This window comes from Galeopterus variegatus, unplaced genomic scaffold (assembly GCF_000696425.1).
Source record: "Galeopterus variegatus unplaced genomic scaffold, G_variegatus-3.0.2 Scaffold7038, whole genome shotgun sequence".
NCBI lineage: Eukaryota > Metazoa > Chordata > Mammalia > Dermoptera > Cynocephalidae > Galeopterus > Galeopterus variegatus.
In genome coordinates this window covers 6,516-27,248 of record NW_007733149.1, presented here as the reverse complement: position 1 = coordinate 27,248, position 20,733 = coordinate 6,516, and the positions used below count along the sequence as shown (strand labels likewise).

At 39.3% G+C, this 20,733-nt stretch overlaps 1 protein-coding gene across 1 annotated transcript; it reads left to right on the top strand.

Moving 5' to 3' along the window:
• Positions 1–224: 224 nt before the first annotated feature.
• RWDD2B (RWD domain containing 2B) lies at positions 225–12,807 on the top strand. The gene is made up of 5 exons (XM_008591565.1): positions 225–438; positions 10,026–10,252; positions 10,337–10,404; positions 10,530–10,892; positions 11,902–12,807. The coding sequence occupies exons 2-5, from the start codon at positions 10,046–10,048 to the stop codon at positions 12,134–12,136; spliced, it is 873 nt and encodes a 290-aa protein (XP_008589787.1). The 5' UTR covers positions 225–438; positions 10,026–10,045; the 3' UTR covers positions 12,137–12,807.
• The last annotated feature ends 7,926 nt before the right edge of the window (positions 12,808–20,733 follow it).

The window sequence follows — 20,733 nt, the reverse complement described above, 5'->3', positions numbered from 1 at the left end:
TCAGGAGCCTTACTTTAATGGCCCAATCCTTGTCCCAGAAAACAGTGCCTACTATACTACGACAGTGGCAGCAGCTGGGAAATGACATGGGATTAGGATGGAGAGATGTAAGAATGAAAATTATGCGACGGAGAAGCACCTAGCGGGGCCAAAGGATTCCCTCTGTCCCAAGTCCGAGGGTGTGGAAACACACACACCGCCGTATCCCAGCACCTACCGGTCGTGGCGGCTCTGACTTCCGGGACCCGCGGTCTCGCGCATGCGCAGGCGCTAGCCGGAAGGGCACTATTTCGTGCCCCCTAGGCCGTACCGCAGGAGTGTTTTGTAAACTTCGAGTCGCCGTGCTGTGGGATTTTGGGGCTCCCTCCTGTTGCAACTTGAGCTGTCCGTGCATCCAGGAAACCCGGGATTACAGCAGTGAGGGGGCCACGGGTTGAGGTGAGTTTGACATCTACGACGGGGGATCTCCCACGCTGCGCGGTCCGGACCACGCCTTCGGACCTAGCTGGTGTGTTGGTACCGCCTTCCTTCGCGCTGCACATCCGCTCATTGGTCTAAGGAGACGTCGGCGTTTCCTAGCCCCGCCCACAGCCGGGACCTCCGTACCAGGCCCACTTGGTTGTTAGGTGCGATGGTATAGAGGCTTGGGCTGTGGCAGCAGCTCCCTACTCTTTAAAATAGAAATAATCTGCAAGGAAAAAGCATGATTCTACTCAAGAAGCAAGTCTCTTTCTACGTTCTTGCAGCATTCACTGTAATCTTGAGGCAGAAAATTCTCTTGAGGGTTTTTTGTGCTGGAGTGGGGGCTGAATTTCAACAAAAGTAATTTGGCAAATAAATGATTTGTGGTGTCACTCTCATATTTGTCCGTTCACGGGCAGCTCCATCCCGTACTTCTTTGCGGGTTCCATTTCATTTCCAGACCCCAGACTCATTGGGACCTCTCCCAACTTCGCTCTCTGCCTAGGAGCATTTTAAGCAAGTGTTGATGACTCGTAACCTCCATGATGGTATATCGAACTGCATGCTGGACATCTCTAATTAGTAGGTGTCTTAACAGGCACTTCATTACTTAATATGTTTAGAACCAAGCTTCAGATTTTCACAGTCTTCCCAGTCTAAATAAGTGGCAAATCCATGCTTCCAGTAGTTTACGGCCTTGGAGTCATTCTCACATATCTCATATGATCATCAGTGGATCCTGTTGGCTCTACTCTCTGTGTATGTCCAAAACCTGAACGTTGCTAACCATCACAAACCTAATCCCAGCCACCATCATCTCTCTCTGAGTCACTGCAGTGCCTATCTACTCTCCTAGCCTTTGCCTACACTATTTTCAATGACAGCAAGTGTAAGCCCCTTCACCAGTTAGCCCTCCGTTGGCCTTCCATATCAGTTATGATAAAACTCAAAGTCTTGGTCATGCCTTATGAGTCTCAACAGCAACTGCCCCTCATCTCCTAACTAACCTCCTCTTCTGTCAATCTGTCCCCTAGCTCACTCAGCTCTAGCCAGCTGGTCTATTCCCTCCTGCCTCAGTTTTTGAACATGCTGGTACCCTTGGTCTGCAGCACTCTTTGCCCAGATAAACACATGGCTTCCTTCTTCAGTTTCTTCAAGTCTTATCGCTACAGCACCTTAGATGGGAGGCCTTTACTGACAACTCTGTACAATCTCACTTTCTTCTGCCTCACCATTATTCCTTATCCCATTATCTTCTTCAGTTTTCGTAGCAGTTATTCGCTGGGCATATACGAGGGTATTTCAAAAAATTCATGGAAAGATTTGTATTATCTTTTAATTCCATTTTCCCACGAATTCTTTGAAATACCACCAGATATTTTTTTTTTTTTTGCTGTCGTGGTCTCCTCCTGCTATATTAAACATCTATGACAGCAGAGATTTTTGTTACTTTGTTATATGCATAGTGCCAAGGACAATTATTGACACATAAGTAGGTGCTTGAGAAACATTTGTGAATGAATAACCAATAATAATAGCAAGCACTGGGCTGGGGGTTAGCTCAGTTGGTTAGAGCGCAGTGTTGGTAACTCCAAGGTCAAGGGCCAGCCACAAAAAAAATAATTACAGGAAGCACTTGTATAACATTTACACTGTTGCCAGGCACTCTTTTAAGCACTTCCTACACATTCTCATTTAATCCTCGCAGTAACCTTGTCATTCCCATTTTAGAGAAGGGGAAACCGTGGCAGCGATAAATTAAGCCACTTGCCTAAGTTCACATAGTTGGTAAGTGGCAGAGCCCAGAGTTTCACTTTGGCAGTCTGGTAACAGAGTCCATACTTTAAACACTATAATGAAAAACCAAAGTAAATTCACATCCTGTAATAACCACCTAACGAGTCATTTCCTAGATTTTTTAACTCTAAAACGTTAGAAATATGCTTATGGAATTCCAGTAAGTCCATGAATTTTAAATATTTATGGGGATATTGTTAATAGCAGCAGATGCTTAAGTTATGATGTCAAGTGAAAATAGTAGGATATAAAATTTTGTGAAGTCACTGGTTAGTAAAAAAAACATTGTGATTGAAGGAGGGAGGAGTATTTGGAGCTCTCACGGTTATTTGAAAAGGACTCCAAATGAAGATGGTGGGTAACCCTGGTAATATTTAAACTACTTAAATTTGGGTGACTAGGTGGCAAAGCAACAAATCCTGATCTGTTCTGTGGAGAGGAGAGCTCATATCATTTGTCCTGGAAAAGAATGTTCTGGGGTCAGAGATGCTTGGGATACTCTGCATACTAAAACCTCCTCTTAGAAATTCATAGTACATATTAGGGTCTAACGATTAAGACTCAGAAGCTGCACATAAAAAGTGTGCCAGTGTATGCTGTTCTCCAAACAGGGTTGCTTTTGTCTAAGATAAATATTAAGTCAGAACAATAGGATGACAGCCATAAACCAGGATCATGACAGGCTAACCAGTACCCATGGTCACCCAAAAGAAACCTGTTGAACTTCGTTTTGTGTCATTCAGCATTTCAGGAGTTTATATAAGCACAGAGTGCTTTCTGTAATTTCTTTCACCCTGGTAAATAGTGTCTTAAGGACATCATTTGAAAGGCCGGAGGGATTAGGGATGATGTGGTGTTGGCATTGATTTATACTCCAATCTGCAGAGACAGTTTAGCGTGTTCTTATTCTTCTGATTCTTATTCTCCTGATTTGTGTCCAGTTAATCATAATGAATGGAACATCCCACCACATTTAGTCATTACCGTAGTCCTTAATGTGTTTTTGGCAGGGTCCATTCTAGTTACCAATCTGTCACATGTGAGTAGTTTACATTTTGTTTTAAGTATAAGTACTTTTTTTGCTCTTCAAAAGTATCACACACAGGCCGGCCCGTGGCTCACTTGGTAGACTGCGGTGCTGATAACACCAAGGCCACGGGTTCGGATCCTATATAGGGATGGCCAGTTTGCTCACTGGCTGAGCGTGGTGCTGACAACACCAAGCCAAGGGTTGAGATCCCCTTACCGGTCATCTTTAAAAAAAAAAAAAAAGTACCACACAAAGAACTAGCTAAATTGTTGAGCAAATACCGTTTCTAAATATTAAAGAAATGATCCAACTATATTGAATGAAATAAAGACGATTTGAATAAAGGGAAAAACATGTTCGTAAAGGACTTGATAACAGATCATTCAAGGCTGCCTTTGTTAATTAAACCCATATGCTGGCATTTTTTGCTACTAAGTTTGTAAAACTAACAGCTAGATCATAAACTGGTGATAAATTCACTCCACTGAATAGTTGTTAGGGTGGTCAACTCACCTATTTCATGGGAACCAAACATGCCCCCACTCCTTCTTAGAGTACAACAGTGGTACCCAACCACCTACTATGTAAACTCCTAATAGACAGTCCATGCTCCTTTACCTGCCTCCTTAGACCTCTATTGGAGCACTACATATGATCACTGTAATAACAGTGTGGAGCATGAGTTGAGAGAGGGACATTAGAGGCAGGGTCCAGGTTAGAGGAGTCAAGGTTCTGGCAGCAACTAGGCACACACTCAACTTTGAAACTTTGAGGGTTTTATAAATGGGGTGTTTGCAGAGGTATAGCCAGGTTTAAAGGAACCATTATAACCATTATGCCCAAAATGTCTGCTGGAGCTAGGGATGAAGGGCTTCCTGCAGAAGCTGTGGCTTCAAGGGTCACACCCATTATCAGAATCCTGTCAAAGCAATAAAGGAGTAGTTAACAAATACCTTGGCCCATCTCCTCCCATCTCACTTCTTGCCAGAGCATTGGCTGAACCTAACCACAAGAAAGAAAAATAGGGTGTAATAGGCTGTGGGCGTCAGCTGTCCAGAGTCCAGGGCAGTGTGAAAAAGGACCAATAATGAATTTGGGGACAAACAAAATAACTAGCATGAGAGAAAATAATTCAAATGATGATCCCCTGAAGTAGGCCTTGGCATTTAGGGTTGTGAAGAAGGGACGGGTTTGGGTCTATACTGTTTTCCCTGTGTTCGGGGAGGGTACAGCCCCCACCACTAGTTATGCTGCTTTCCTGCCTTGAAGCCCTTTCTTCCAGAAGCTCTCCCCACTATGCCTCCTCCTCCACTTGTCTAAGTCTTACCCTTCTTTCAAGGTTCAGTTCAGATTCTGCTTCTTTCCTCAAATAATTTCTTGTGACTCATTTTATTGATCAAGACCTCATCTTAATTCCCATGATGATACCTATACTAGTCATTTAACACTTTGCCTTTTTATTGGCATTGTTATGTATCTTGCTAGATATACATCCTGATCCTCAAACTAAATAGAAAGCTCCAGGAAGGCATGAAGAATGAAGATATACATACAGTAGTTGCTCAATAAACCTTTACCAAAGATGAGAAAGAATGTCAGGAAGACACCACAGACCTAAATAATGGTGTTTGATTTCACAGAGTAAAATCTCTGAGAAGATAAGCCAAAGTTTTCTTTTGCAGCAATGGGATTGAGCTCTTTTTTCTTTTTTCTGTTTTTTTGTTTTTTTATTTTTTTACAAGTGTAACCCTTTTTTTCCCCACTAAATTTAGAAATACTACATGCTATTCATAAAACTTCAAATAATGTAAAAGCACACAAATTAGAAAGTGAAAGTCTTTTCTTCTTCCCTTATCCCCTTTTAGCCAACTGGTAGTTGTTTGGTGAATTTACTTTCTGACTCTTCATGCATATGTGATCGTGTAAGAATATCATATTATTTACATTGTTTTACAATTTACTTTATTCAGGTAACTATATATTACGAACATCAATGTTAATATACATTTTTTTTTTTTTTAAGATGACCGGTAAGGGGATCTCAACCCTTGGCTTGGTGTTGTCAGCACCACACTCAGCCAGTGAGCTAACCGGCCATCCCTATATAGGATCCCAACCTGTTGCCTTGGTGTTACCAGCACCACACTCTCCCCAGTGAGCCACGGGCCAGCCCTCAATATACATTTTTAATGACCATATACTCTACTATTTGGATATATATTTATTAAATTAGTCTATTATTGAGCATTTAAGTCATTTCTGATTTTTTTTCATTGTAAGCAATGATGCAATGAACATCTTTACAAATACATTTTTATACACTGTCTGATTTATTTATTTATGTCACCTTCATATGACTGGAATTTTAGATCAGCTTTCCTTATAGCAATGTTTTCCCTTATGGTAATTACCAGACATTAACCGCCTTTTTTTTTTTTTTACTTTTGCCAACTTGCTAAATTAATTGTGTTGAGGGACTTTCAGTTTGGGAAAAAATGGAGTAGACATATTTTCCTCTATAATTCGTGCTAATTACAATGAAAAAACCTGAGCACTATATATAAAAGAAACACAAAAAGACTCTGAAAGGTGAAGTGAAGAAGGAAGACTGGCTAGTGAGCTTGGGACCCAAGGAATTACGGTGATGACTTCCTTGGATATTCTGTTTGCCTCAAATTTCCCAGAGGTCACTCTAAAGAAGCAGCAATCAAGAAACACCAAGGGTGCAGACCGGAGGGGAGGGTGAGGAAGCCCCAACAAAAGTCTGCTCTCTGCAGCTAAAGGACCAAGAAAGGGGCAGCCAAGCAAGCCAGAAAACATTTAGACAATAAATGTTCTCTACCAAGAAATACCACAGAAAACACTGTGGTCACACCCATACCTACACCAGCAGAGGGAGCCCAGATTATGTCCTCATTGAGCTGTACTGAGGCACTTCAGCCCCTGCCCCTCATCAGGATGGTATCAGAAACATCTGAGTAAGGGACCCAGGACTTTTCTCCCCAGCAGGCACTAAGAAGGAAGGACCCCACCACGGTATCAGTGTCAGACTCATGTCAGGTCCGTGTCAGACCACGTGGGGAGCCTGTACTTTTACTCTGATGCAGCAGTAACAAAGCACCTCTCCATCACCCTTCTAAGGTGGAATCCAAGGAGGCCTAGTGGAGAGTCAGGACTTTGATCACCACCTAGCATTAACAAGTCCACCCTCCACCGTGGTGTCAGTGGAGGCCACATGGGGAGAAATAACAAGGTGCTAGTACCCTTCCTGGCCGGGGAGGTATCACTAGAGGCCTGAAGTAGAGCCAGAACGCCCATACCCACCCAGGAATAATGAAGAGCCCCTTTCCCCACCTCAGATGTCAAGCGAGGCTAAGTAGGGAACCTGGATTTCAACCCATCTTGCAGTAACAAGAGAGCACATCCCCCTTCCCTGCTGTAGCAGTATTAGAAAAAGCATGCTAAAATCAAATCTCATAACATAGTGCCCAAAATGTCCAGGGTTCAGTCAAAACTCACTCATCATACCAAGAACCAGGAAGATCTCAAACTAAATGTAAAAAGACAGTCAATAGATGCCAGAGGGACTAGCCGTTTAGCTCAATTGGTTCGAGCAGTCTTGTAACGCCAAGGTCATGGGTACAGATCCTCATACCAGCCAGATGCAAAAAAAAAAAAAAAAAGATGCCATCAGGATGCAGAGATGGTATAATTATCTGACAAAGATTTTAAAACACCTATCATAAAAATTTTTCCAAAGAGCAATTACAAGCAAACTTGAAGGAAAATATAGAAAGTTTCAGCAAAGAAGGAGAAGATATGAAGAAAAACCAAATGGAAATGTTAGAACTAAGAAATATGAAAACCAAAATTAAAAAGTCAATGAATGTGGCCGGCCCGGTGGCGCACTGCTACAGTGCACCGCTTGGGAAGCGCGGCAGCGCTCCCGCCGAGGGTTCGGATCCCACATACAGACCAGCCGCTCACTGGCTGAGCGAGGTGCGGGAGCAACGCTGAGGGTTGCGATCCCGTAGCCGGTCCCAGTCCGGTATGGGCGCGACACTGAGGGTTGCGATCCGTGGCCGGTCACGAAAAAAGACAAAAAGGAAAAAAAAAAAAAAGTCAATGAATGTGGCTGTCTGGTTAACTCACTTGGGAGAGCATGGTACCAATAACACCAAGGTCAAGGGTTTGGATCCCCTTTTGGGCCAGCTGCAAAAAAACATATATAAATAAATAAAATTAAATTTTAAAAATAAAAATAAAAATTCAGTAGATGTACTCAACAACAGAAGGAAGGGGGTAAAAGGAAAGAACCAGTAAATTACTCAATCAGAACAATAAAAAATAGATCAAAAACAGTTTTAGGGACATGCAGGAGTATAACAAAGATCTAACATTCATGTCATCACAGTCTCAGAAGGAGAAGAGAAAGAGGGCAGGATGATGAAGTGCTAAAAGAAATAATTGCTGAAAACTTCTCAAATTTGTCAGAAGTCATGAAACTACAGATTCAAGAAGTTGAGCACATCCCACAGAATAAATTTTGCTTTGCCTCCCACGGATTTGTCATCTCTCTTCCCCTGGGTGACGGAGCCGCCAAAGATTACTCAAAGCCCATCTCTTCTGAGCAGTGAGAAGCCCCAAAAAGGGGTTAATCTCCCAGAACCCTCAAGATAGAGGCATTCCTTCCATTTGGGAAATTAACAATGAATTGGAGTTCTCTTCCCACATTTATTCTCCAGACCAGAAAGTTACAGGAAGAGAACATAGGTGGGGTTTTTGCTAAGTATAGTTTAATAAGTTTAACAATAGAAGCTGGTAACATTCAGTAAGACAAGCAAGGTGACCTTCCATAATACAATTTTCAAGAAGTTAAGTTGATATACCCACAAAAGCTTGATCTTAGCAAGCATTCTCTTCTTACAGCAATTTCCCAGTATCTTTACATATCAATCAGTGACCTGTCTGTCTTTGCTGTGTTACAATCCTTTATCATACAACAGAGACTATAGCCTGGGGAAAATTTCCTGTCCGTTGCAAGGTCAATATTTGAGACTGCAAGGCTTTGGAAAGCCAGGTCCTGTGAAGTACATTTGCTTTATGCATCCTCCACAGATAAACCCAAAGAAATCGTCAAGATACATCATAAACTTCTGAAAACTAAAGACAAAAAGAAAAAATCTTGCAAGCAGCGACAGAGACGTGACCCTTACCTATCAAAGAAAACAATTCAAATGAGAGAAAATTTCTCGTCAGAAACCACAGAGGCCAGACAAAAGAGTCATAACATTTTTCAAGTGCTGACAGTAAAGAACTGTCAACCCAGAATACAAGTGCTGTATCCAGTAAAAATATTCTTCAGGAATGAAGGAGAAATTAAGACATTCTAAGATGAAGGAAATTTGAGAGATTTGTCACCAGCAGAGCTACCCTAAAAATGGTTAAAGGAAGTTCTTTAAACAGGAAAAAAAAGAATAAAAGGACTAGTGTGGAAGAAATATCATAATTTAGACCTGTTTTAGAGCTGTTGAGGCTGAGATGCCATTCAGTAGAAATATACAGATGCAGTTAAATTTACAAATAATGGACTCAAGAATGTAGGGCAGCAGACAACAATTTGAGTATTGTAGACATTGTGATATTTGTTACCATGAGAATATTAGAGAAGATAAAGAGGGTCCACACCAAACCCTAAGGGATGCTAACATATAAATTATACATCATTAAAGCTGTTTTTAAAAAAAAAAAAAAAAAAAACTTTATTGAAGGGAAAATTTTGTATTATAAACATGTCATTTTTCCCTCCATTGATCTTTAATGCAATTCCCAAATTTTCTTGTTTTCTAAACTTGACAAAATTTTTCTAATGTTTATATAGAAAAAAAATAAGTATGTGAGAATAGCCAGGAAAGTTGTAGGAAAATATTGCAGAAGAGTGATAGCTGTGAAGAGATTGGAATAGGAACTATTTATGAACCCATCATAATGATTTAAAGAGCTGAATACTGACATGATATGACAGACAGACCAGTGTAAGCAAATGGAGAATCCAGAAATAGATGCAAATACATGTGGGCACTAAACATGTTGAAGGAGGCATTTCAAATGTATTATAAAATAAGATGTATTGGTACAAATGGCCAGCTAACTGGAAAAATAAAGCTGGAGTCTTCTCTCACCTTTTAAACCAGAGTAAATTCCAGATGGATCAAATATTTAAATATAGAAATTGAAATTGTAAATGTTCCAAGTTAAAAGTAGAAGAATTTTAAAATAAACTTGAGTTAAAGAAGTTCTTTCTAATCAAGACATAAAGCTCAAAACCCCTAAAAGAAAGAAAATTGGTAAAAGGCATTATGTATTAAGATTTTTTTTTAAAAAGGAACGGGACTAAGTACAAATCTTAAACTTCTGTATGGCAACTTTCTGGACGGAAACTCAGCAATATCTGTCAGAATTTAAAATGTGGCTGTTCATCCAAAAAGCCATCTCTACAAGTTTATCTTTGAATATACAGTACTGACAGTTCACCATACTGGCTCTCACTGGATTTTCCCATATTTTTGGTCCTAAGCATATTACATCTGAAAGTAGGATGATGGGGAAAGAGACTCTGATTAAATTGCACATTTTATGAAGAAATCAAATATATTTTTAGTAAGTACCCCTGTTGATCTATTGAGTTCTCCCAAGATTGTATATGTAAATACCTCTCTTATCCTTACCTCCTTAGAAACTTACGGATGTCCAAAGATGACTGAGATCGAGCAGGCGGAGGCCCAGCTCTCTGAGTTAGACCTGCTGGCCAGTATGTTCCCTGGGGAGAATGAGCTCATAGTAAATGACCAGCTGGCTTTAGCAGAACTGAAAGATTGTATTGAAAAGAGGACAATGGAGGGGCGATCTTCAAAAGTCTACTTTACTATCAATATGAACCTGGATGTATCTGAGGAAGCAATGGTAATTCCATTTTGTTTTTGGAAGAACTGAAACATGTCAGGACAAAACAGCACTTAGGGTGTTTCTCTTCTTTTCTTTAATCAGGTGATGTTTTCTCTGGCCTGTATTCTTCCCTTTAAATACCCTGCAGTTCTGCCTGAAATTACTGTCAGGTATGTTACAGAAACTGTGGCCAATTTTAGAGATCAAAATTAGTCTGAGAGTAAAAGCAATTCTCATGTTTGTTTTTTGTCCCAAGAAAATTGATTTAATTTTTTTCCCGTATGTTTTCCATCAGATCAGTAGTATTAAGTAGAACCGAGCAGACTCAGCTGAACACAGATCTGACCACGTACCTGCAAAAGAATTGCCATGGAGATGTCTGTATATTGAATGCCACAGAGTGGGTTAGAGAGCACGCTTCTCGCTATGTCAGCAGAGATGCCCCATCTGCCATCACCACAGAAAGTCCAGTCCTGTCAGTCGATCTTATTCTCACAAGACTCTGGATCTATAGCCATCATATCTACAACAAATGCAAAAGAAAGAATATTCTAGAGTGGGCGAGGGAGCTTTCCCTGTCTGGGTTTAGCATGCCTGGGAAACCTGGTATTGTTTGTGTGGAAGGCCCACAAAGTGCCTGTGAAGAATTCTGGTCAAGGTTTGCTTTTACATATTTTATATATCGTGTTAATAATTTAAATACTAAACAAGGTACTATAAGATGTAGAAATAAGTATGTCCTGGGGGTTGTATCTTCATGGGGATTTGGTCTTAAGTCAGTGGATAAGGCAGAAATCACACACAGTAAGTATTACCCCCCTCCCCTGACACAGTGCAGGTGGGAGACATCATGTAACTTTGTGTTGAATTCCCTGGACGCTGTCTACAGTCCCATCCATTTCCATGGATCTAATTCTTCCTTCATCTTAGTGATACTGTAAACTGTACACCCTGTGAAACAAGGGGCTTTCTAGAAGCATTAGAATTGCCACTAGTCTTAGGGCTGGCCCGTGGCTCACTCGGAGAGTGCAATGCTGATAACACCAAGGCCACGGGTTCGGATCCTATATAGGGATGGCCGGTTAGCTCACTGGCTGGGCGTAGTGCTGACAACACCAAGCCAAGAGTTGAGATCCCCTTTCCGGTCATCTTTAAAAAAAAAAAAGAATTGCCACTAGTCTTCTTATTTCTCTACCGATGTCCTAAATGAGTTTCTTTCTTTAAAAAAGATGACCGCTAAGGGGATCTTAACCCTTGACTTGGTGTTGTCAGCACCATGCTCACCCAGTGAGCTAACCGGCCATCCCTATATGGGATCCAAACCCGGGGCCTTGGTATTATCAGCACCACACTCTCCCAAGTGAGCCACAGGCCGGCCCCTAAATGAGTTTCTGAGAAGTTCCTTCAGTAGTTTGAAATTCAGTAATCTCCACATTTCTAAAATACTGATATGAGGCAGTAGTAATGACAATAAAATAGTTTGGGGATGGGGTTATGACCAGAATCATATTGATTAAAATAGATTAAAATAAATCCCTGTGAGATAAAAGCAGACTTCTTTACTTCTAGGAAAAGGCACTAGTAAATCTGTTTTACAACTTCTATTTTCAGGGTTCTAGAATACATAATGCATTTTGAAATTTTCTACTTTGAAAATTTCTTTTCAGACTCAGAAAATTAAACTGGAAGAGAATTTTAATTCGCCATCGAGAAGACATTCCTTTTGATGGTACAAATAATGAAATGGAAAAACAAAGGAAATTTTCCAGTTTTGAAGAAAAAGCATTCACTGTCAATGGAGCCAGAGGAAATCACATGGACTTTGGTCAACTGTATCAGTTCTTAAGTGCCAAAGGATGTGGGGATATTTTCCAGATGTTCTTTGGTGTGGAAGGACGGTGACTGAGCAGAGAAGTAATTGGAAGTATTTTGTCACTGTTAGCCGTTTGATTTTTTCTCCCACTCTTTCTTGAAATATTAAGTAGTTTTATTTTAGTTCCATTCTAGAATGCTGAGGGGAGGGGGAAACAAGAAAAAGTAGTATAGCTGAAATGCATACGTTAAAATTGTCATGATTGAAAGCAGAAATGAGTTTCAAATTATAATCTTAGAATTGTTGATAGAAGTTTCTTGACATATATCTAAACTACCCATTTTGAAAGAGAAATTAATTTACATAAAAGTAATGGTGGTGGTAAGGGACTTGCTCCTTTCCCAACCCCCTTCTTTTTTGACCTCCACGAAAAAACCTGCAAAAAGCGGATTGCTCATTTTAGAGATTCTGTTGCAGCTATGGGTGGCCTTGGGACACAGTTTTGGCCTCAGGATTTCTGGGTAAACTTTTGCCTTCTGATTGAAGTGATAGATGCAGCTAGGCCACCTCTTCCCCCACTTCCTGCCACAAACACCGAAGTGATGGCTGGAGCAGAATTAATTCTGTCAACCCCGGGAGAAGAATGGCCAAGAGAACCACAGTTCTCTTGCCGGTCCTCATGTTGTTGAGCTGCTGATCCAACACCAGCCCTTGCCTATGTCTAAATATCTTATCATGAAATAAACTAATTTTGTTTACATTTCTGTGCTTGTTACTAGCTGTCAAAACTAATTTGTCACATAGATTTTTTTTTCAAAGGTTTGGTTTTGCAGTTACCCCAGCCCTTTGATATATAAACTAGTGAAGATTTTCTTAAATGGGGTTTGTAGTTCATTTCTATTTTTGTATAGTTATGCCTTGCCCCTGCTCCTAGGCTTCCCTTATGGAAGGCTGAGGCATGAATGGAGCTCAGCTTTTTAGACAGGCCTCAACAATTCATCAAATTTGTAATTTGGAGAATTCCTTTTTTGCAAATTGGATTTTGGCAAATTTTTCATTCTGGAAATGGCTTCATGTAAATTTATTTTTGGCAAATTGTCCTAGAGTGAAATAAACACACTACCTGGTTTGTTTGTTTTTTTTAAAAGATGACCGGTAAGGGGATCTCAACCCTTGACTTGGTGTTGTCGGCACCACGCTCACCCAGTGAGCAAACTGGCCATCCCTATATGGGATCCGAACCCGTGGCCTTGGTGTTATCAGCACCGCACTCTCCCGAGTGAGCCACGGGCCGGCCCCAACACACTACCTGGTTTTTGAGGCCCTCCATAAATCAATTCCAAATGCACTTATTAAATATTTACTAATTGCTTGCATGCAGGTTGGTTCCATGTGTTGAATATTCCTTGAAGAGTCAGACTTGGTTGGGGGGATGGGGTTGGGGTGAGACACAACGTTTTGTTTATCTTAGTAAAAAGTCGGAAGCAACCTATGTGCCCATAACTAAGTGAATCAATCAATAAAATATAATATACACAGTATTATGTAATACTATGTAGAAGTCAGAAGGAATAAAAAGAATATGGCAATGTGGATAGATCTTAAATATAAACGTGGTTAAACATAAATGAGAATCAGAATGGTGTTTAAAGCACAGAGCTCTAGGTTCTTCCCGGTGATCTTGATGGCAACGAAGACGTTGGTGGGCTGCAGGCAGGGGGCACACGCTAGGCAGGGGTCAGAGCAGGTGAGCTTAAAAAATCTAATTGTGGGGGCTGGCCCGGTGGCGCACTCGGTAGGGTGCAGCGCTAGGGAGCGCGGCGGCGCTCCTGCCAAGGGTTCGGATCCCATATAGAGACCGGTCCCCTCACTGGTTGAGCGCGGTGTGGGCGTGACACCGAGGGTTGCGATCCCGTTGCCAGTCACGAAAAAAGACAAAAAGGAAAAAAAAATCTAATTGTGAAATAGATATGTAACATTCACCCTATTTGTTTTACTGTGAAATATTTACCTTGTACACAAAGGTAAAAAGGATAAAACAATGAACAGCCATAATCTTACCACCCAGTTTCAAAAATAAAACTTTACAGTGTGGTCAAAATCTACTTGTGTACGTTTGCTTATTGTAATCCTATTCCTTGGTGGTCTTAATCCTTATCCTGAAAGTGTATAATTCCAATAAATTTTTTTTGTATTTTTATGACGTGTGTATCCCTATGCAACATCTTATGGCTTCATTTTTAACATTCAGTCATCAGCAATTCATTTAAGAGTATAACTTGACGTGGTATTTAAATTATTTTCTCAAAAGGCAATCAGCAGTTTCAATGATATTTATTGGATGATCCAGGTTATTGACAGGTTTGAGATGGCATTTTTATCAGAGCCCGAATGTAGGTATATTTCTGGACTTGCTATTCTATTTCACTATTTATTCCTAAACAACAGTTAGGATCATTATGACGATATCTCACAATTTAAAGTCTGGTGAGACAAATCATTGTTATGCTTACTTTTCAAAATATTTTTTGGGCCGTCCCTGTGGCTCACTTGGGAGAGTGCGGCGCTGCCCGCCGCGGGTTCAGATCCTGTATAGGGATGGCCGATGCACTCGCTGGCTGAGCACAGTGCGGGCGACACCAAGCCAAGGGTTGCAACCCCCTTACCGGTCACAAAAAGGACAAAAAAAAAAAAAATCTTACTGAGAATTCGATTGGGAGTGCGTTAGCTTTACATGTCTAGTTTTTGAGATTTGACAGCTTTCCACTATTGTGATTTCCACAAATGTTGCCTATCTAGTTATGCCCTGAATAAATTTTTCATAGCCTTCTTCCTCTAGTACTGCACCTATATATAGTTTTAATTTTTAAGTACTTTGGGTTTGCTAGTTATCTTCAGGCTTTTATTTATTTATTTTTTTATTTATTTTTTTTTTTAAATGACCAGTAAGGGGATCTTAACCCTTGACTTGGTATTGTCAGCACCACGCTCACCCAGTGAGCAACCGGCCATCCCTATATGGGATCCGAACCTGTGGCCTTGGTGTTAACAGCACCGCACTCTTGAGTGAGCCATGGGCCGGCCCTCAGGCCTTTTGTTTTAGAACTGGTTTATTATTTTATAACTTCAAAATTGATTTTATTGATTGGACACATTATTCCTTTCAGCATTATTTACCAAAATTTCCTTTTGATCCTCTTTGTTTTTCTTCCAGATACACTTTAAATCATGTTTTCAAAGCTCATTAAGACTTTGGTTTACATTAAAGGTACGGGTATTTTGAGAGTTGGTTAGAGCAAGGTATTACAACATCACGTTCAATGGTTCAGATCCCCAAATACTAGCAGCAGCCAAAAAAATAATAAAAAACCAGCCTAACATTATGAGTATTTTGATTAGAATTGATATAATACTAATAGCTAATATGTATTAAATGCTTACTATGCCTTGTGCAAAATTATTTTCAATGACTATCTCATTTATCTTTACCAAAATCCTTTGCGATAACATTGTTATCTCACTTCACAGATGATAAAACTGAGAATCGGAGAGGGTAAGCAACATGTCCAAATGCAGTTAGTAAGCAGAGGAACTAGGCTAGAAACTTGGCATGAATCCAGAACCTGCCTTCTGAGCCACTAACATAAATGTACAGTCACTTGTCATTTGCCTATCATTTCATTTTCCTGTCCAGAACATGAGATATATCTCTATTTACCTTTTATCATCCTTGGTAAATGTTTTGCATTGTTTTCATATAGGAACTATCAATTTTATTTCATTCTTATTTCATTTCTTTTTAATGCTATTGGGAATAGCATCTTTTTTCTATTTTCTAACTTATTGTTTGTCAAATCAATACTTTTATTATACTAGATATTTATTTAATATATGTCTACCTTACTCTTTAGAATATTTCTTTTCCTGATACTCTTACGTTTTGGAAGTAAGCAATTATTTGCAAATGATAATTCAGTAGACTTCTTTCCAATATTTATACCAATTATTTGTTTTGTATATATTTCTCTATCAGAACTACAGAACAACATTCAGGAATGATGGTAATTGAATGCCATTTTCCCCTGAATTTATTTTTAATACTTATAATCATTATTTATTCAATCACTTTTTAATGTCTCACCCTGGAACAGATGAAAGTAGATCCAGTTAGTCATCAATGAGTTTTAATTCTGGTTGGAGAGGAAAACATTCATCAACTATTAAAACCATTATTTATTTCAATTTTGATAAGTGGGGCTCTCCATGAGAGTGTACTCAACAGAACCTGACCAAGCTGAGCTCAAGAAGAGTGGGGATTCTTGGAGAGAGGGAGTGGCAAAGAGACTTTCATCCCAAAAGAACAACCTCAGTGAAGACCCTGAAGTTGGGAAGTCCTCAACATGCTTAAGAGGCTAAAGAAGGCCAGTGTGGCTCATGCTTGGCAGGTAATGAGCAGAGTGGCATAACAAGTTGGAGTTGTAGGCTGGGACCATGTAATACATGACCTTGCGACCCATTTTTATTAAAAAGATTCCTCTGGCTACAGCATGCATCCTGGATTGAAGAGAAAATGCATATTTGCAAACTCATTAGGAGGCTATTGCCAAGAGATTATTCTTGTCTTGGATAGTGGTGATGCAGATAGAGAAAGATGGAGAAGTTTGAGAAATATTTAGTTAGCTAACTTGTTAGGACTTGAGAATTTAGATGGAGAAAGATGGAGAAGTTTGAGAAATATTTAGTTAGCTAACTTGTTAGGACTTGAGAATTTATTGCACAGAAGGGATGAGGTAGAGAAGGATAGAAAGATCTAATCCCACGAGTGTGCCTGCAGCAACTGTATTTAGAGTGGTACATTTTGCCCCAGTAGAAAATGCAAGAGATGGGCCGGCCCGTGGCTCACTCGGGAGAGTGTGGTGCTGATAACACCAAAGCCACGGGTTCAGATCCAATATAGGGATGGCCGGTTAGCTCACTGGCTGAGCGTGGTGCTGACAACACCAAGTCGAAGGTTAAGATCCCCTTACCGGTCATCTTTTTAAAAAAAAAAAAAAAGAAAGAAAGAAAGAAAATGCAAGAGAACTAAGTTTAGGGGTAAAATAATTCCATTTTGCTGAATGTGAATTTTAGTGGCCAAAAGACATTCCAACTAAGCCCTTTAATAGAAGTGCTATACATGGGTGTGGATTGTAAAAGAGAGGTCTGCACTGGATATAAATTCGGCCAAACAGCTATGACTATGGATGAAACTGCGTAGGCAGAGAATACGGATGAGGAGAGCAAAGGGTCTGAACTGAATCTTGAGGGACTCAAATATTCAATCTTTGAAAATGGGTTAGGAGTGAGTGAGTCATCACCAGAAACTGAGGAAAGGAAGATTAGGAGAAGTCTGAAAGTATGGTATCAGTGTAGCCTTCAGTGTATTTTACCAACACACTCAAACTTGTTCTCCTACCTCCTACTTCACTGGATATTTTGAAGCAAATCCCAGACACTATATCTTTTCCTCTGTGAATACTTCAATGTGTATTTCTAAAAAATAAAGCATCTTTTTAAAAATGTAAGCAAAATACCTTTGTCACACCTAAACATTATTGACAAATATTCTTTAATATCATTAAACACCCAATCTGTGTTCACATTTCCCTGATTGTCTCATAATTTTTTTAAAAATGGTTTAAGCTTTTTTCATAGGTTTTTTTTTTTTTTTTTGTCCTTATGATATATGCCACTGGAGATGTATAATCAAATGAATGTGCTTGAGAGTCAATTGCAACAATTGCTCTGTTTCTTGAGAGTCAATTGCAACAATTGCTCTGTTTTACAAAGCCATCAATTCTATATACAGGTATTTCATTTGTATTTGTTTCGTTTTGGTTTTGCTTCCTAGGAAAAGTTTTTAAAATTTATTTTTATGTTAAAATTGTGAACTATTCACATGGTTCTAAAGTCAATTTACAAAACAAACTGTATTCAGAGAAGTATAGCTGCCCTCTCTACCACCTTCAACCTATTCCCTCCTTTTCTATAAAGTAATTTCTTTTAGGAAGTGTCTGTTTTTTTCTTCCATTTTAAGCATGAACAAATATATGTATATATACTTAATTATACAATTTGTGAATAGGTCTTCCTTTTTCTTCTTTTTTAGATGAAAGTATTCTATACACACTGTTCTGCACCTGTCTTTTAACAATATATTGTGAGGATCATTCCATAGTAGTATATATAGACATCTTCGTTTCCTTCACAACTACATCGAATTTCAGTACGTGCATGTATATATTCTTTCAACTTGTATGCAATAGGTAAATATTTGTGCGTTCCAGTCTTTTGATTTAGAAATAGTGCTGCAATGACTAGCTTTGTGCATTTATTTTTCCATATTTTTGCCAATGTTTCTTTAACATTTCTTTCTTAACAAAATCATAGAGGAACTGTGATGAAGATGGGAGAAAGGTTTGTGGACAGGGATGATATTCAACATATTTAATGACCAATATGACATGACTATCCACTGGAACAGACATGTCTAGGGCTGAAATGTTTTTAGAAGCCTCCTGGTGACCCAGCAATGAACACTTTAGCCATGAATCATGGGGTGGTCAAAGAAGTCCTAGGAAAGTGGGAAGGGCAAGGGGCTTAGGGATGCCACTATATACCAACAGATAGAATACTTCCCTGTGTTAACAACCATGTAGCTAAACAGTGCATACTAACTGAATATCAGCCCTGTTTATAATTTTGCTGCTGGAAAGATAAGGAGTATCATCTGATAGTTTCCTTGCCCTGTGAAATTGGAGGAGGGTCATCTGCTGAGGTTGAGGAGGAAGGTAGAAGTTCAGAGTTTTGAAGAAGGGTTGAAATAATTGTTGGGAGTCCTAGAAAATTAGAAAAATGTAGTACAATTGTTGGGCTGTATTGAAGACACGAATGAGGCTTGAGATCATGAATTCTTAGCAGTTCAAAACTTCTGTTGTATAAATTGTTTTCCAGCTAGTGTTCAACTTCTCTTAGGTAAAGAAGCTGAAAACAAATAATTGGCTTTCTGTAGTGTTTGGTCTCTCCAGATGAATGGGCTGAAAAAGCGGGAGAACAAGAGATTTCAGGGTATTGATAAGAGAGTGTCTGATATGAAGGATTATGAAATCTAAGCTGAATAATGAAAGATGTAAAGAGAGAAGAGTCCTTAGAGTTAGGGAGAAAATTTAAGGGCTAATGAAATTCAAGGTTAGTTTAAAGAACGATTAGGTGGAAATAGTTAAACCAAGAATTTGAAAAGTGGGAATTATGACCCAGTAGTGGGGTGAAATTGGGGATAGAGAAATTTTACGTAGTAATATCAGGATGTGACTATGGTGCGGTAGGTGAAAAAAAAAAAAATGAAGAAAAAGGATATGGGAAATGAAGATTTTCATAACTGAAAGGCCAGGTCAGTGGATAAGTTTTCCACATGGACCTATTTAGGACTTGAAAAAGACCAGCCAAGATGATTAATGAAGAAAAAGGATATGGGAAATGAAGATTTTCATAACTGAAAGGCCAGATCAGTGGATAAGTTTTCCACATGGACCTATTTAGGACTTGAAAAAGACCAGCCAAGATGATTCTTGAAATTAGGTTGGAGAGACCAAGTGCCAAAATCTTTAGCGAAAAAAATAGAGTGGCCAGGAGACTGGTAGAGGACAGATGTCAGAGTTGTTGACAGGAGAATGAAAAGAATAATTTCTTGTTTTAAGGAGAGTGGGAACAAAGACAACCCTGCCCATACCCCAAGACTCTGAGGTATATGAGATTTTAGACAATAAATAGCCCTCACATGAAAGGACTGGTGTGGAAACAATGTCATTAGCCAAAATGCCAGAAATTGTTGAGGGCGGATATCAGCTAATCATGGAGATGCAGTTCCAAAGGCTATGTCAGAAGGGAGGAGCTGGTAGGGCAGGTGATATTAGCAAAAAAGAACAGAGCTTTATGGGGATGACTGTGTACGTGGTAGGGAAGTGTCTGTCTGTATGCAAGTGTGTGTGTGTCTCTTTATTGCCTTCATGAGTCCAGACTTACTGTTACAGAGTTTTCTTCTAGATTCTAGAAATAGGTTGTTCATTAATTGTAGTTTTAGTTGTGCTATGAGTTTTTGTCTTTTTCAGTGTTTTCATCAATATTTCCCTGTGAATTTGTTAGCAGTTGCTATTTTGAACTGGAACTTCACCTATACATTCTTTTAGTACTTTAGTGGTTCCACTCTCTTCTTTTAAATCTCTAATTTGTTCCTTCATCTACCACAACCTGATATGAACTTTTGTGAATAGCATATAGCAGGGCTTTACCTTACTTTATTTTTAAATGATTTTGAAATTTATGAAAATATAATTTGCTCTCTTTCCACTGGCTTGAAAAGCCATTATTATCATAATTTAAATGTGTAATCTATTCAAATTTGTTTCTGTACCTCCTATTTATTTCTTTATTGATCTATTTATCTGTCTTCTATTTGAATTATTATGTCTTTATAATTTATTTTGGTTTTTACAAGGTTTTTAGTCTTCATGGGTTTCTCTGCATTTTTAAATGTATTTACACTTTCAGTTACTCTCAACAATAGCTTCATCAGGATTTTGGAAAAGGTCCCATTGGAACTTTTCTGTACTAAATGTGTGGACTATTTAGTGGTTAATTTACCTACTTA